Source organism: Mus musculus, chromosome 15, assembly GCF_000001635.26.
Source record: "Mus musculus strain C57BL/6J chromosome 15, GRCm38.p6 C57BL/6J".
NCBI classification, from domain to species: Eukaryota; Metazoa; Chordata; class Mammalia; order Rodentia; family Muridae; genus Mus; species Mus musculus.
Window position 1 is genome coordinate 39,453,812 of NC_000081.6, and position 18,098 is coordinate 39,471,909.

General features: G+C 33.8%; 1 protein-coding gene across 52 annotated transcripts in view; it reads left to right on the top strand.

Annotated features, from left to right (window-relative positions):
• Window positions 1-18,098, top strand: part of Rims2 (regulating synaptic membrane exocytosis 2) — a 486,087-nt gene that overhangs the window by 255,526 nt on the left and 212,463 nt on the right. For 37 of the 52 annotated variants that reach the window (NM_053271.2, NM_001256382.1, NM_001256383.1 and 34 more), the window contains 5 exons: window positions 549-668; window positions 2,867-2,966; window positions 3,953-4,076; window positions 5,778-5,824; window positions 8,687-8,799. In NM_053271.2, coding sequence (NP_444501.1) covers window positions 549-668; window positions 2,867-2,966; window positions 3,953-4,076; window positions 5,778-5,824; window positions 8,687-8,799 — 504 coding nt within the window. Of the gene's footprint in view, window positions 1-548; window positions 669-2,866; window positions 2,967-3,952; window positions 4,077-5,777; window positions 5,825-8,686; window positions 8,800-15,343; window positions 15,392-18,098 lie in introns of all 52 variants that reach the window. The other 15 variants (XM_017316372.2, XM_017316373.2, XM_017316374.2 and 12 more) reach the window with 1 other exon arrangement.

Here is an 18,098-nt window from a genome sequence, read left to right on the forward strand (position 1 = left end):
GTAATTTGTTCATCTTTGAGTACATCCTGTTTCTACTATGCAAATTCGGATGGAAGGTAGTAGAAATTTATGTAGTTTTGTGAATTTTCATGTTCATTGTGAGTTTAGATTTCATGTTTTGATGTTCCCCCTTTAATTTTAACTAGGGTAAGAATATTTCAAAACTGTCCAAAAGTGTTTGAAGAAGAAAGTGTCACTTTTTAATGAGATCAACTAAGTAGATTTTTATTGTATCAATTTTTTATGCCTGTGAGGTTTTAACTAGTCTTCAGCAAGTTGAGCTTTCACATATTTTAAAGAAAATTTCAGAGCTATTATGTTTTAGTATTGTGGTAGATAACAGGATTTGCTTTGATCGGATCTTAAAACCTTGAATTCATAAAATCTGGGTTATAAAACTAATGTAGTAAATTCTTAAGTTAGTAATTTGAAATGTAAACTGGTTTGTGTAATCATAATACTTGAGAATTCTGAAATTTAGAGATATTGTTCAAGCATTGTAATTTGTTATAAAATTAATTTTTCTTATTGTTGATATTGTATGTTAGCACCCTGTGACCTGGCAGCCATCCAAAGATGGAGATCGCCTAATTGGTCGTATTTTATTAAATAAGCGTTTAAAAGATGGGAGTGTACCTCGAGACTCAGGAGCAATGCTGGGCTTAAAGGTATGTAATAAACTTTCTTGGATTTTTGGCTCTATATTACTTTACAGGTTTATCAACAAAACAAATATACTTCTTTATACCAATGCCAATTAAGGAGATATCTGATTTCTATTTTCAAGAATTCTAAAATATTGCCAATTGTTCCTGCAAACTCATTTTTCAAGTATTTTAAAGAAGTTTCCAGGATAGAAGGTAAAGTGACTACCTAGGAAGTAAGAGGCCTTGATTCCAATCCTCAGACTCCAGAAATAAAAGCCAGTCCAGGTGATGTGCTCTTGTAATCCTAATGCTATGAGGCAGAGACGGTCAGATTTCCTGTACTTACTGCCTGCCAGCCTAATCTACCTGACAAGTTCCAGGTCACTCTTGACTAGGACACTAGCGGTTCTCTGGTCATTACACCAGTGTGCAGATGTCCTTACACACTTGTACACATATGCACCTGCAAACACACACACACACACACACACACATCCATGCAACTATATATATATATATATATATATATATATATATATATATATATATATTTATATATATATATGCATATATATATAAATATGCATATATGTGTGTGTGCGTGTAATTGCAAATGCACAAATATCCATGCACCTTCATACTTATATACACCTGAAAACACAGACAAATCTATGTATATTCATAGACATGTAAGCCTGCAAACATACAAACAGGTATCCACCCCACTCATGTACATGTACACCTGAAAACACACACAACCAGGTACACTCATGCACATGTATATCTGTGAACTTACACATCTATATACACTTATGCATATGTACACCTGAAAACTCACATATATCCATGCACACTCAGACACATGTGAACAGTTGTGAACACACACACATTCTTGCTTACTTATATACATTTACTCCTGAAAACATACACACATTCCCCAATGTAGGGGAATTCGAGGGCGGGGAGGCAGAAATTGATGAGTGGGTGGGTGGGTGGGTGAGTGAGTGAGTGGGTAAGTGGGTGGATGGGTGAGTGGGGTGCATGAGGGAACACCCTCATAGAAGCAGGGGGAGGGGAGGGGATAGAGAGTTTTGGAGGAGGACCATGAAGGGGGATAACATTTGAAATGTAAATGAAGAAATTATCCAATAAGAAATAAATAAATAAATAAATAAATAAGCAGTATCCAGTATTTAGTACAATGCCTGGCGTAGTATCTGAATTTGTAATAATTACTACTGACTACAATTATACTGATAATTACAGTAACCTTGTTAAATTTTCTTGAGCAACAACAGTTTTCTTAAAATATTTGCATGAACATGAGAAGCTAAAAGATATTTGCATTTAACTTTCAGAAATAAGCAGTATTAATTAATATTGACTGAATTGCAACTGAGTATAATTCACCATAACTGGGGAATATATGCATGGGATAAGATAAGATAGGTCAGTAATTTTGGTTTCATTTGGTCATCTACAACTCACTTCATAAGAGAACAAGCCAGTGTAGTCAAGGACTTTAGTCGCTGTCATTTGTTTCAGTTGCTGTGAATTTTGGTGTGGACTGCTTGAATGGTGGATGACCAGAGTCAAGTAGTTAATTTTGTAAGAGTATTATATTTTCCATATGATTTTATAGCATTCCTAATGCATGTTTCTAATGTGTATTTCTTTTTCTACAATAAATATTTTAATAGAAAATAAAAAGTAGAAAGATTGGGCTTCAAATACTCTAAAGTTTATATTTTTGATGAAGTTAGTTTTTATAGTTTTCTTAAGAAACATCTGTTATCATTATGTATATCATCAATATAATTAAAAGATTATGAATGAAAAATACTATCGTCTATCATAGTAAACATGAAAATTTTATGTTTCAAATTTATACTTAAAATGTTTATATAATTAAAAAGTGATGGAATTTTTTGAGAAATGATAAAAATGAGAATTCTACAATAAGGAAGAAATTGTTGAGTTGCTTTTTAAGGTATGTGTATTTTAACAAGTAGGAAATAAATTACAGCAATTTTGGAATATATAAGGTTCCTTTTGCAGGCATTTACTTTCTAATGGTAACATTATCCTATTTAAAAAAATAACATTTATTACATTAAATTACGGTCTAGAATCTCTAAATCGATCTGATTTTTTTACTTGAGTCGTTGACTATGTTCACTTTAATAGTATGTCAGACAATCTTTTCCTCTTTTAAACAGGTTGTAGGAGGAAAGATGACTGAATCAGGTCGACTTTGTGCATTTATTACCAAAGTAAAAAAAGGAAGTTTAGCTGATACTGTAGGACATCTTAGACCAGGTAGGTTTTTACCATTGGTTATTTACATTTAAAATGCCAGCTGTGGGGCTAAGGTCATAGGATGTTTGTCCAACATGTTCAAAGCCTTGGGTTTGATCATTAGCACTGCCAAAAGAAAAATGCTAGGCATGAATAGTTAAGAAGAAGCCTTCTCTTGTACAAGTGATTCTACCAGTAATAATTAGTTTTCTCACGTAAATTAAAACTTTTTGTCATTAATGGAAAGTTATATCTTCTATTCCCTGTATATATTAGACGCAATATTGTTTTGAAAACTGCTTTTTTTGGAGCAAATTACAATTTGCTCATTTCCCCCCTTTCCCCCAGCTTCTCCCAGAATTCCTCCCACACCCCACATGCCTTGATATGTTAGTGGTGAATGTTCTAATCTGCCTGTAAAATTAGCTTATTTTGTTTCCCCAAATCTTTATTTTTGTTTTGAAAAAAATTTCAATGTTGTTTAGGAAACAAACCTCATCAATGAATGCACATTTTCTCATTATGTCATTCCATATTATTTGGCCAATTCCTCCAATTCCTATCGGAGAAATCCTTAAAGTCCTTGAGGAAGATTTCCTATAATGTGACTCACTTAACATTTTACAAAAGATCTTAAGAGTTTAGGCAACTGACACTCTTTAAAGCAGCGCTTAACTAATCATGTGTACACTACAAATCTAGAATAGAATCATGTAGTCCTCAAAGAGAGGGTTGACCCTGATCATTGTCTCCATCTGATTGTCTACAATTAGACGTTGTGTTAAGAAATCAATGGATGTAACTTTACGCAGTGTTTTTCTATTGACCATTGTTATTGTGGGTGAAACATGCTATCCTAGCTATCAAGCTCTGTGCCCCCGAGTTGTTCTCAATGTGTGCATTACTCTCTTCAGGTGGATGTACTCTTGCAATTTGCTGAAATCCAGCGATTGCTTTTATATTTTATGGACCTGGCTTGTATTTATAAGATTATTCCTGACACATAGGTGATGAAGTCTTGGAATGGAATGGGAGGCTATTGCAAGGAGCCACATTTGAGGAAGTTTACAACATTATTCTAGAATCCAAACCTGAACCACAAGTTGAGCTTGTTGTTTCAAGGCCAATTGGGTAAGATGGTTTTAGCAATTTGCTTACTTTTAAATGCATTTGTTTTCTCTCTATGTGTATGAGTGTTTTGTCTGAATGCGTGTGTGTGCACATCATGCATGCCTGTGCACACAGTGGCCATGTTCCCTGGTGTTGGAGTTTTGAGTGGATGGTTGTACACCTGCATGTACATGCTAGGAACCAAGTCCTGGTCCTCGGCATGAACAGTATGTGCTGTTAACCACAGAGCCATTGCTCCAGCCCCAGTTTCCAGTTTCTGTAACTTATTTGTGTGTAAAACTGACTACTACTTAGCATCTTGGAGTGTGCAATCCAAAATTGTTAGACTTTTTTTTTCTTTAACCAAAATATTTGGCCACAATTAATGATTTTTCTTTATTTGATTACAATAAAATATGTTGTTGATTACAAAATAGAAAAATATCATTACTTTTAGGAAAAGTTTTAGTAGTCTTCTACACTCCAAAACTGTCAATCACTGTAGTCTACATATCTTAAAATTTTTTGGTTTTGTTTTTCAAATGGAGGCTAGATTACAGAGACAGAAACAAAAAGCATATGATATCCAGACCCAGGGCTCACTTAAGGAAAAGTAGTTTCTTTGAAAATGTGATTAATAAGATCAAAATAGGCAACATTAAAACTCACATTGTCATTGTCTTTATTGCAAATAGCTTATTTTTCCCAAATGTGGCAGTGAGGTTAGTCCTTTCATCTGTAGTATAAAGATTATTCATGACATGGCCTGCCAGTGCTTTCTCTGTAGAAACATATATTCTATAATATAAAAGACATATCAAAATTAAATTAGAAAAAATGTGTAACTTGACAGTGAACTATTGAGTGACTTATTAGATAATAAAATGGGAGGCAAGTGCCTGGGAATGGAGGCTGGAGAAATTCCTTCTTGCAATCATGCATTGTTCTCATTCACCTCGGAAATAATAGATTGGAGCCTTTTGACTCTTTAACGTTTGGAAATATGGTAAAACCATAGTGTGTTTATTTTAATGTTAAAGTATATAAAATTATATATTTAATATTTTAAATAATTTATAATCATTTATGAATGAACCTAGTTTTTGCTATCTACTTGTATATCAAATAAGTATAGGTATTTTTGATATAAATATAGTTACAAGGTAACTTTGAAACTCCTGGTATGAATCATGATTGCCTGATATCAATGTAACATTTAAAATTTTTAGTTACAATGCAATGTTTTAGTGATATTTGATTTGACTTCCAGTGTAATTTATTTAGAAAATAAAGCAAAAATAAAGAATTGCATTAATATATGCTTATAAAACTTACCTTATTGAATACAAAGCTTTTTTTAAAGAGTAGATTATATTCTAAGGTTATATAGTAAGGCACATAGAAAATAAAAGTGTATATTTTTATAAATGTGGTAAGATGCATATAGGTTTTAATTCCTGTTGGAGGAAGTTGTAAAAATGTGATCCCAGTCTTGGGAGGAAAAGACAGAACTGTGTGGCAAATTCAAGGCTGGCTTCACCTATATAGAAGATCTAGGTCAGCTTGCCCAGAAACGACCAAAAATTGTGGTTTGACTTTTATCATTTTCATAAATACTTATATACATATTTCCCAGTTTTCACTTTTTATTCCTAGTTTTATTGGAAGACAAGATGCTTCAGTTGATAAAAGTTTTTTTTTATATCTTTTCTATCATTCCAGAGATATTCCTAGAATACCTGATAGCACGCATGCACAACTGGAATCCAGTAAGTTTAATTTATTCTAGGATATGTCTTTAAGCATATCATTCAGTAGAGGTCTAGTGAATAAGTTTATGTAGTAATATGGAATAAGATAAGTAAATTTATAGCCTCACACATTAAATCGAATAAAAGTGGAAATTTTCATAGAATTTCACATCTCTGTTGAAAAATATAAAGCTCTGTAATCATTTCAATATTTTATTTTACCCCTGCCATGATTATTGTAGGTTTTTAAGGACCTTTACTAAGGTATGTTCTAATAAACTGCACATTAAGTATAGAGTGAGGCAAGTCTTGGCTGCCTATGTACTCATGTATCCCAGTGAAAAGTCATGACCATTTTTACAAAAGCTACCTACTCCCAAAGTTTCCCACAAAATTTAAAGTTTGCAACTTTGTAACGCTAATGATTTGTAGAAGGGTATGTTTGGAAAAATCTAGTGAATAGTTTTATTTATTTTAATTTATATTTTTCAAGATTAAAATAGTAGATCTAATTTTATATCACAGCAGTAATGGAACAGCCAACATGTAAGTTCAACTTTGTTTTGTTTTCAACTGCAATTTCTTATCTTAAATTAGCTGTTTTCTGATGAACTGTCTCTTTATTGGCTAAGAGTAGTATAAGGGATACAAGGAGAGAAGATCAGGGGTGCAATTTAAAACACAATGTTGAATAAGAGAGACAAAATTGCAAAGTAGTTTGGACAAAACTTCCAAGAGTGGCTGTCATGGTGGGCAGATTTGCAGGTACCTAGGTACAGATATCTGATAGTGCAGCGGTGCCGAACAGGGGACACTGATGTACAGTTAACACAGGGAGGACAGCGTAGCCAGATAAAGTTTGCAGGGGAGATTAGAATGATTCAGGAGCAGCAGCAGCAGCAGCAGCCACAGCATCAGCATCAGCAGCAGCAGCAGCAGCAGCAGCAGCAGCAGCAGCAGCAGCAGCAGCCACATTTAACAGGTTTTAAAGCCTCTATGAGGATGTCCACTTGCCCTTGGAGAATTCATGTGCTCTGGGAAATGCTTTCAAAGAGCTATTTATACTTAACACTTGATTATGTCATTAAAACTATTGGATGAAGCTAGGGCTAAGTAAAGCAAGCCTCGAAAATGCCACAATTGTAATGGTAGCAAGATAGTGATGATCCTGGTCAAATAAACTATACCATAATAAACATTAGAGTTATATAGTGCTACTGTCATTGGTTTCATTTTATTTAATACTTGCAACTTGATGTTGCAGCTAAACTATGGAAAAGGCTGAGTTTTTCTCCTTATATATTAGTATGATACCATGACAGCAATAGGAAACCCTTTAATTTTATGGCTACCCAAAAAGCCTCAGACTATTCTTGTAAACTTGTCCCTGGAGAGACAGGAATGTTAGTTAAATGTGATTCCAGACTTTTATTCTTTAAATGTTAGACTGTATGCCTGTCCAAGGACCACTCTTAAAGTTGCTGTTCTGGTTACATCTGTAGCATTTGCTTTATATGGTTTTAGCTGCTAGCCAAGTGTCTGCCAAAGTTACATTAGTAAAAGATGCTATCATTATCTCTTCATTCCTGTGTGCTTAAAGAATACATTCTACTAACTTCCCTGTTATCTGATGCTTTTGTCTTGTGAGATAACAAATTACTTCTGCAAAGGCATCATTAGTTTGCTTCTAAATATTGTGAAAAGGCATCACCATTTCTTTTTGAGCCTAAATTTGCACCTTTCCCTCAAAACTTTATGTGATACACATTCTAGAAGTGAGTTTTATGCATGTGCATTTGTAATGAGGCATGCAGTTCAACAGGCTGACTTCAAATTCTAGCCGTGACCCCGATGTTTCGTCTTACTGATGTGTGCTTTACATCGTTTTTGGATACTCAAAGATGTTAAAAGTCTCTGTGGTTCCAAAATAAGTTCTACTGCCCCATCCCTCCTCTCCTATAACTATTTGCACAGTTTGCACTGACTTTTTCAAAGACCACAACTGGTGAAAAGGTGACATTCTATTCTTGATAATAGGATCGATCAAAATCTTAGTAGTCTCCTGCATTTCTCACATCTTTAGCTTTCGCTCCTACATAGTTGAAAATTGAACCTAGAGTATCATACATGGCTGGCAAGTGCCACGACCCACACCCTCAGTTCTATTGTTTGCATTACTTTTGTATCACCTGAAGTACCTCTGCTCACTCCCTTCACAGTGCAAAGTCATAAATTTCTTAGGAGAATATATAGTTCTGTGAGTAACTTAATGTCTACTTCTGCAAACATTCCAACTGGTTCCATCAACTACTTAGAACCAAAATCACAAACATTACATTTGGTTATTGCTGTTTCTGCTATTGCCTATTTTTTCATAACCTCTCATTTCATTTCTACTGGAGTAATATTTCTATATCATAAAGATATATCTTAAGATACCCAAAAACATTTAATAATTTTTGACATTCTAGTACTTATGTTCTTGGCATTTAAATTTTAGGTTGTCATGAAAAAGGTTTATTGTTCAGTGTTTTGATTTTTCTTCGTTTTGCATTTTAAATGTTTTCTCAATATCGAGTGTGGGTAATAGTTCAGATAACAGACAAGTGAGTTTGGAGTAGAGCCTGCTGCTGTTACAAAATTAGCACAGCACAGGTCTAACTGTGGCTCTAAGTCACACCTAGGCAAAACAAAACCAAATAAGAAAAAGTAGCTGTCTGAAACAAAAACAAATCTCACTAAAACTCCTTAAGATTATAACATTATGAAATAAAATGGTCTTTATAAAATTACACTTCAAGGGCGTTTAAAGAAGCCTGTTGAGCATTCTAAAATAGGAAGAGACGTTTTATTTTTCTTTGTGTATAATTGTCATTTCAGGTTCTAGCTCATTTGAATCTCAAAAAATGGACCGTCCTTCTATATCCGTTACCTCACCCATGAGTCCTGGCATGCTGAGGGATGTCCCGCAGTTCTTATCTGGACAGCTTTCAGTATGTAATCATAAATTTATCTCTTTGCAAATACTGAATGAGGCTTTTGAAATATGCTAAGGTTTTTTGTTAGTTTGTTTTGTTTGTTTTTGTTTCTGTTTGTGAGCCAAGTTATTCCCAGAACATAATTGTGCCTTCACTATTCCCCTTTTATTTTTGATAATTTTTAGTTACTTAAAATTTTGGGTTATTTTTTGTAATGCTTTTTTAATGTGAAGTTTAATAATTTCATGACGATATGTAACCCCTCTTTTAATCATCACACTTTCAGAAGTTGGGGTGATGGTTTTTACGCTTTACTTTCAAATTACTGGGAATTGCTATTATTTTTAAGAAAGAGGAAAATGGCATATCATACAAAGATTGAATTAAGATAGAATATTTATATAATCTTCATTGCTTGTTAGTCTTAAGGAAATGTGGGGTGGATTTTTGACATTGTTCAGATATATAAGGTTTCTAGAAGTGTTTTTTTTTTTTTTTTTACAAGTCAAGACTAGATAATGCAATGAGGTGATACACACACACACACACACACACACGTATGTACTCTCACATGTACTGGGTAACTTTTCATTATGTGAGCATTGATTGGTGTTTTCAAGTTCAAGTTAAGAGTTTAACTCCATATTCTTTATTGTATTCTTATTACATGTGGTTTGCAAATTTAAGTGCTTTCATTACATATCATTCCCATATTGGAACACATTCAGCATTATTGTTCTAGTAACTATTAACAAACTAGTTAGTGACTGTGAATTGGGGATTTCCAGAGTACTAAAGAAAATTACTATTTAAGTTCTCAAATCCAGAAATTGGTATAGATTAAAACTGTGACAGTTAAAACCCAAACTGTTTTGAAATTGTACTTTAAATTCCTTAGACACACCTTCCTGTTTCATCAGCTGGAAATGTCTCCTTTTAGTTTTAAGGGAAAATGATGTATTTTGGGGAGCATTATTAATCTTTAACACTTGTACTTTATTAACATCATTTCAAATTACAAGATCATATACAAATTTTTCTAGAAGAGAAAGCTAAAAGTACACCGAAGGGATTTAGAGAAAATATAAACTCAATTGATTTCCTCTTGATTAAAAATTAGTCTGAAAGTAGGTCAAAACTGCTAAGGCCATGAGGGCACATAATCCATGTAACTGTAGCTGAATATGAAGAGCATATTCTCACTCTTATACCTTGGAAGGAAAATATTCTATGAATTTAGATGAAATGTTAATTATATACATTTTGAAATTATACACAGATACACAATCAAATTACATACAAAAAAGACAGGAATTACAAGAATGGTTCATATTTATCATCAGAAATCTAGTCAGTATAAAAACAAATAGTAAAATTACTAAGAATCTTGACAATACATGTGACTTTTTAAAGTACATGCACAGACATTTTAAATAATTTTCACATAGTTTTGCATTTTCCCCCTTCTTCTCCTTCCCCTTCCCCTTCCCCTTCCCCTTTCCCTCCTTCTTCTTCTTGCTTCTTTCTTCTTTCTTCCTCTTTTTCCGAGTTATAATTTTGCTGTAGAGGTCTAGCTGGACTGAACATCGTATGTAGACCAGGCTTGGATTGAGCTGGTGACCCTTCAGCTTCTGGCTCAAAGTTCTGCAATTATAAGTGCACAGCCTGAATTCTGCTGTTTTCTATATTAACTTGTCATGTCTTCTAAAATTCTTTGTAACTTTACTTTCATATCTATAATACTGCATTTATCTTAACTTCTAGTTTTTATTATTACAAATAATTATGCCACTGAAATACTTAGATACATACTAGTATTTATAGTGAATTACTTTTTTCCTTTTTTATTAGATATTTTCTTTATTTAAATTTCAAATGTTATCCCCTTTCCTAGTTAGTAAATTACTTTGTTAAGAACTTTCTAGAAGTAAATTATAATTCAAATGCTAAAGTATAAACTTGAGATTATTTTTAAAAATCTATTCTAATTACACCTAACATATAATCACCTATTACACACACACACACACACATATATATATGATATATGTACACATATATATAAAAATGTATATATACATATAAATTAAATTTCTAACAGAAATAGTAGTTCTAGTTACCAGTTATATAAATGAACAAAATAGAATGCCTTTTATTACTATAGTTTTTAATGTCATTCATGATCTTTGTGTTAGGCCAGCATAAACAAGATGCTGTCCTGAGTTACATACAAGTTTGTCTGTATCAGCGTATAGGAAAGTTTGGTTTAGTGCAATAATGTAGGATTTTGCAGCTTGCCTACAAGTGTCAGCTCTTTAGCACACTCTTGGGCAGTGTTAGCTGACCTTTCTCTCTTTGCCTTTCTCCTGAAGCTGTAATTAAATAATATGATAAGAGCAGCATAAGGAGAAAGAGTTTATTCAGCCTGTGTCAGGAACTTAATGACTGGTCATCTTACATCCACCAGAAAGCAGAGAATGTGGATCCATGTTAGTCCTTGGCTCCCTTTCTCAGGGGCTTGCCCAGAGAATGGCTCACCTATCCTTAAGATGGGTTTTCCTTCCTCATTTATGTGAGTTATCAAGATCCTCCTGACAGGCATGCCTAGAAAGGTCATTTCTCAGGTGATTTCTGATTCATTCAAGTTAATATTTTTCTTTAACCATCACAATTACACCCCCATTTTATTTCACCTTTGGACATATTTGCTTTTATGTTCACGCTTCATTAAGTCATGACATTGCTGATGCCTCAGGACACACATTATTTGTCTATTTTTTGAAGTGATTGTCATACTATATATTTTCAAATAGAAAGCACATGATGTATAGCTCTTGTTTGCATGTTTATACTCATCTGTTGATTAATTTTTTAAAGGTATATGTAGTTAATCTTCCCTGTGGCTGCTTATTATTATTCTAGGACTTACCCACAAAAGAATCATTAATGTGATTGATGAGAAAAGCAGAATGAGCCAATCGAGCTTATTCTTCCTGAATCCTATTTAGTCCATTGACAGCATTTCCTTATGGTGATTCTTTAAATTCTCAGTTTCTTCATTTGTAATAGAACTTGTGTGGTTCTGAACAGTTTTAAATATGCTTACAGTATTTAGCTAGTTGTTTGATAGGCTGTTAGGCTAAATACTTCTCATTTTTTTTCTATGTGAGAAAGACTCAGAATTCTTTTTTTTTCCTATAAAAACTTTATTGATTCTACTGATAACTTTTTGTTTATTTAATTACAGTGTCTGTGATTAATTTATTGTTGCAAAATTACTTTATCTTAATCTTTTTGCATTTTTACAAATGTCAATTTTACTTACCCATTTAAGAATTGAAGAATTTTAGAATAATAGTCTGTATTTCATATCTCCCTTTATAAAACTTGAGAAAATATTTCATGTATTACATTGTTGGTTTCTTTTACTTCTTCCTTTCCCTTTTCTTCCCTTCCTTCCCTCTACCATGTCCTCTTCCCCTTTCCTCCCTCCCACTCTCCCTCCTTCCTTCCCTCGCCCTCTCTTTCCTTCCCTCCCTCCCTCCCTCCCTCCCTCCTTCTTTCTTCCCTTCTTCCTTCCTTCCTTCTTCCTCCTTTTTAAATTTGAGACAGTGTATCACTATGTAGCCATTATTGGTCTAGAAATGCTATTTTTCCAGACTAGACTACAATTAACAGACATGTTTGCTTCTGCCTCTCCATTGGGTACTAGGATTAAAGGCAGGCCATATTCCTCCTCCTCCTCCTCCTCCTCCTCCTCCTCCTCCTCCTTCATATGTAGTCATTTTTAATTGGGAATTTTATTGATTTACATTTAAAATGTTATCTTCTTTCCTGATCGCCCCCCCCCCAGAAAGCCCCTATCCCATCTCCCCTCCTCCTGCTTCTATGAGGGTGTGCCCCTACCCACACTCCCACTCCCACCTCCCCACTCTTGCATTCTCCTACACTGGGGCATCAAGCCTTCACAGCACCAAGAGCCCCTTTTCCCTTTGATGCCCGACAAGGCCATCCTCTACTACATTTACAGCTGGAGCCATGGGTCCGTCCATATCTACTCCTTAGTTGGTGGTTTAGACCCTGGGAGCTCTATTTGGTTGATATTGTTGCTCTTCCTATGGGGTTGCAAACCCCTCCAGCTCCTTCAGTTCTTTTTCTAACTCCTCCATTGGGGACTCCATGCTCAGTCCAAAGGTTGGCTGTGAGCATCTGCTTCTGTATTTGTCAGGCTCTGGAAGAGCCTCTCAGGAGACAGCGATATCAGGCTCTTGTTAGCATGCACTTCTTGGCATCCACAATAGTGTCTGGGTTTGGTGACTGTATATGAGATGGATCCTCAGGTGGGGCAGTTTCTGGATGGCCTTTCCTTCAGTCTCTGCTCTTCTTTCAATTTTTATTTTTGGACTTTAATGTCTTAATACTTTATTCTTAAAACATCTATGTTCTAGATGCATTGCATGAAAAGCATGTCCTAAAGATCGTAGTACAAGGAGTAGTGAAAAGTGACATTAGGCATTCATAGATTGTGGTGTGCAGTTTTAGATTCCTCATTTTTATGAAGCCTTAACTGTTACAAATCACCATTTGTAATCACCATTCCACATAAACTACTTAGGTCTGCAGCATAGACAGCCACAGCAGTAAAGGAGCAGAGTGAATGCAGGCTGCGGAATGTTTTCCTGGGGTAATAGCCAAGGTTTAAACTATAGAAAATGAGAATTTCACAGCTTTCCAGTGCAGTAATTACTCCTGAATTTTAAGCCTCTAAATGGTTTATTGTATTTTTTGTATATTTAACATCATTAAAAAAGTCACCTATATACAGCATGTTCTATAGTTATCTTTAATGTACAAACTCATGGGTAAACATAAGGTTTAAAAATGTTTTTAGAAATCTGATAGCTGCTTATTTCAGGTTGTTTTAGACAATGGAAAACTGTTTACTATAAAGAATTTATTATTTTGAATATAATCTTTTTAAAGTAGAGCCTCATTTCATGAGGAAAATGTCTTTTCAAAGATCTCCTTTTCTTGGTGTATTTTATTCACACCACTGTAGAGATGTGAGCTGGGAAGATGAAATCTCTAAAGCTCTTTATCCTTCAGCACTTCTAGTTAATCCACGGGGCTTTCCCACTCCTGACTCACTAAAGCGTCCTCCAATGCACGTTTATGCAGACAGACTTTTTAAAAATATAACTTTCCATATCTGAACACTTCCTCTTCGGGACAAAACTCAGATTTGGTACTTAATTTTTGGAGAGAGCAAGACAACTCCTGGTGCCCAGCAGTCTGCTGTGAAGGTTGTTTTCAGGCTTTAGTGACAGTGGGAATGACAGAAGGAAACCCTTGCCTATGTGTGGCAAAGTGCAGAGGCGATGGAGTCTGTGGAAGGGGAGCAGAATGTTCTGAATCCATTCTCAGACGCAGGCGTGTGCTCTGGATTTTATTCTTGACCTATCATTGACAGCTATAAATTAGTTATTATGATTTTTTTAAATTCTTAGAAATGGTTTTAAAGTAAAAGCTTGAAAATTCAGAATAGAAATGTGATATCCTTTCTGATAATCATGTTTTACTTCCTGTGTATTTTATACCAGTCTTTGAGCATTTAAAGCATTAGGTTCACCTAGCCCTTTTCCATGTATTTTCTCCCCTTCCATTTTCGGGGTTAGAGCAGTGACTTCCCACATTTGTTGGGAATATCATGCAGTAATGATCATGCCATAAATGTTCAGGAAAAATAAAGATCTCTAAGTAAAAAGCAACAACCAAGACAGTGTTGTTAGTAGACATGATTGGGAGTTAACAGCATCTCAAGCAGCACATCTGCCATGGGTCCCGTGCCCTCTTTCCACCATGTTTAACTGTTCTTAATATATGGACAATTAGGCTTCTGTTTCAGTAGGTGTCATAGGCATACACTTATACAATTGTGGATCAATTTTTTAATTAAACTATTGAACAGCTATAGATTTTATATTATAATTATTTCTTAAATAGCAATACACCAACAACTTGTAACATTTACATTATATTTCATATTGTAACTAATCTAGAGATGATTGAAAGCATTTGAGATCCTGTATGTTTTGTGCATATACTGTGCCATTTTACATAAAGGATTTGAACATTGATGGATGGTATTTGTGGGTCTGCTGGGACCAAGCCCTCGTGGATATCATGGGCTGTAGTATGTGGAAGGGTAAAGTTTTACATTTCTTGTTTTGTTGGTTATCCTTTAGTCACTGTTGAAAGTTGTATAATCCTATGCTCTTTCTTGTAGATTCAATCTTAATTCCTATGATATTAACTGTGTTTTAAGAGTATGATTAAATAAATTGTAAAACTTTTAGAATATTTTGAATAGTTTTCATTTATGTTAGCACTTGGAAATATTTATTTTTATAATGAATTACTTAATTTAAATATATTGTCATGGAAAAGTCAATTTAAGGGATCGTTTTATGTGTTTATTTTTACTTTTGGTCTTTTAGTTCCAGCATATTGTCCTCTTTGGTTTTGTTTTATTGCTTTTTTCTTTAATTTTGCTTACCAGAGCCAAAGCCTTAGTAGAAGAACAACGCCTTTTGTTCCTAGGGTTCAGGTAAAGGCTTTGTCTGCCTGATAGAGACTAAAGTTGTGTTTTATCCCTTATTTGTATGTTTGGAAAATGCGTAGTAGGAACACTTTTTTTGGTATGTTGCTCCAAACCATACTATTGACTTACAAATCATTTTATAAGGCAGCTTGTAAAATTCTGCATGGAGATTAGAATATTGAATACAAATTTAAAGAGACAATTATTGTTAGTTATTTTGTAAGTAAATGAAGTACTCGAATGTATAGGTTTCAAATGAGGTTAACTCATTTACTGAAATAGCTAATTTTAAACCTTAGATATTTTCTTTTATTACACAAATGTTGCTGTCTCTTTAAATCATTCATTATACCACATCACATCCACATTCTCTTGCATTTTCCAAGTAATGACTCCTTGAGATTGGCAAATATATTTGTACCTTATTTAATATACAATTTTTGCATTTATTATGTAAGAATCTCACTTTTGGAGTTTGAAAGAACAAAAATCATAGTCCAAATAATATATATATTATTTTGTTTGTATTCTATCATTGCTTTTGCTTTTTATACATACTACTTGGGTACAAGTTGTTTGCCTCTTTTCATTAGGATATTGTTTATATGGTCCAGAATGCAAATATAGTTATTTTAAAAGTAGTATTATGCCTTCCCTGCTTTGGTGCATGTTTTTTAAATAAGTTGTCAGCTTTGAATAATATTTTTAAATAACTAAAATATTAATTCTATATATTAAAATATTAATATCATATAATATAAAATATTGATGTTTGATGCTAGACTTTTGTTGTGAATAGTTTAAATTGGATACAGAGTAAGGATGCAAAGAAAGAATAGTCATATTAAACAGTTAAAATGATACAAATATTTTTATTACATTAATTGAGCTAAGGCTTGTCATTTGATAGAATTATTAGTTATATTTGGGGGAATAAATATTTATGCTTTAAGTATTTATTTTTAAAACACAGGTTTAAAATTATGATAAATAACATAGATCATAAAATATTCTTTGGGTTGGATATCTATTAAAAACTTCAATGTACTCCTTTATAAAATTCAAAATTAGGTCTGTTATTAAATGCCAATTTCAAGACAACTTCCTAAAAATTCCAATTTTGATCAGATGTAGTAAGATTGGTTATTTATAGTGTTAATACTAATATGTCCGGACGATTAATTTAGGCAATGGCATACTGAATCAGCAGCACGAAAACAGTGATGCTGATGTCTGTTTACTGAGGAGACAATAGTGTTACTTTATAGCACTTGGTTTTGCAGGGAAATCTGAGGAATAAAAACTTAAACCTGTTGCCATTATTGACGTGGAGAATTTCTAAATTAATCTGGGTTTGATCACAGGTTTTGGAAGCTATAATGTTTGTCTCCATTTCCTTCATCCCATGAACAACCAAACATTTGAATTTCCTTATTTTTCTCTCTTAGCTTTTGTCAAAAGAATAGTTTATTCTCTGTGTTTTCTAATCCTTATCTATATCTTTAACTCTAATATTGCTAAGCAAGCAAATTTAAAATTTTTCCTTTCAAGCTTTTGAGGTAGCCCCCAGCCCCTATTCAGTTCCTGGTCCTTTGATTTCTTCTTAGAGACAGGGTTTTGCTCTGTGGCCCACGTAGCTTCGATTTCATTATTAACCCAGATTAGCCTAGGTCTGTAGCTTGGTCACATTTCTCTTCCTTTGCTCTTCCCAGTGCTGGTGTTTCAAGTATGAATCACTATGTTTAGCCATGAGACATCTTTTTCTTTGGGATGGGGCATGACCCTTGATCCTTTGGATTAAAGTTCTGATTCTTAAAATTCTAAAAAATCTCAGTTTTATTCATAGGTAAAAAGCTAGCCTAGAAATTTATAACTTTATAATAAGCCAAATAATAGCAGACTGTCGGGTATTTATTAAACACAGCTTTAGAAAATCTTGTTGAAGTCTAATTTTGAACTTCTTAGCTAGTAGAAAATACTAGTTATACAGTAGGATAAAACCATTTTAAAATTCGAACCAATGAAACATGAAAACTAGTAATAATTACTTTTATAGTTTGGATATCTCTTATTCTTATTCTTGTAAGAGGCTTCATTTCTTTTAGCCCCAACAAGGCAGGAACAGAAATAATTGCATATACCCTTTTAATTTGTTGGTCTACTTTTTCTGACACAACAGTTAGTCAGCCTCTGATACTCTGGAATACATACATAGGAACCCAGAAAAACCATCATGGAATTGGAACTGAACTGCCATATTTCATGTATAAATAAATTTGTGAATCTGAAGCTACAAATATTTGGTTCCACTTCAGTCCTTAGCTAGTTGTAATGGTACTAGATGTTAGGTAATGCATGGATCTTTTCTAGATCCTGATAGAGAGGATACTCACTGAGCTGGGGGGAAGGTCTGAAGTTGCAGGGGGTGATAACTTTTAAAAGAATTTAGGAGTAGGAGGATGTAAAGTGCTAATCCCTGATTATGATATAGCAACATTACACACATTTTTAATTTAAAATTATAAAGTAAAAGTTTATTATTTTAAGGATGCCAAGTGTTTCTTCACTGAAGAAGAAACTATGCCTCTAAAAAAGTTTTAAAGGTGAATTTATTATAGTTTTAAATACAAACTAAGGGAACCCACTAAAGCCTCTAGTAAGTAAGTCTTCGCGTACCGTCTGAAACCCGCCTTACTACAGAGACACAAGCACT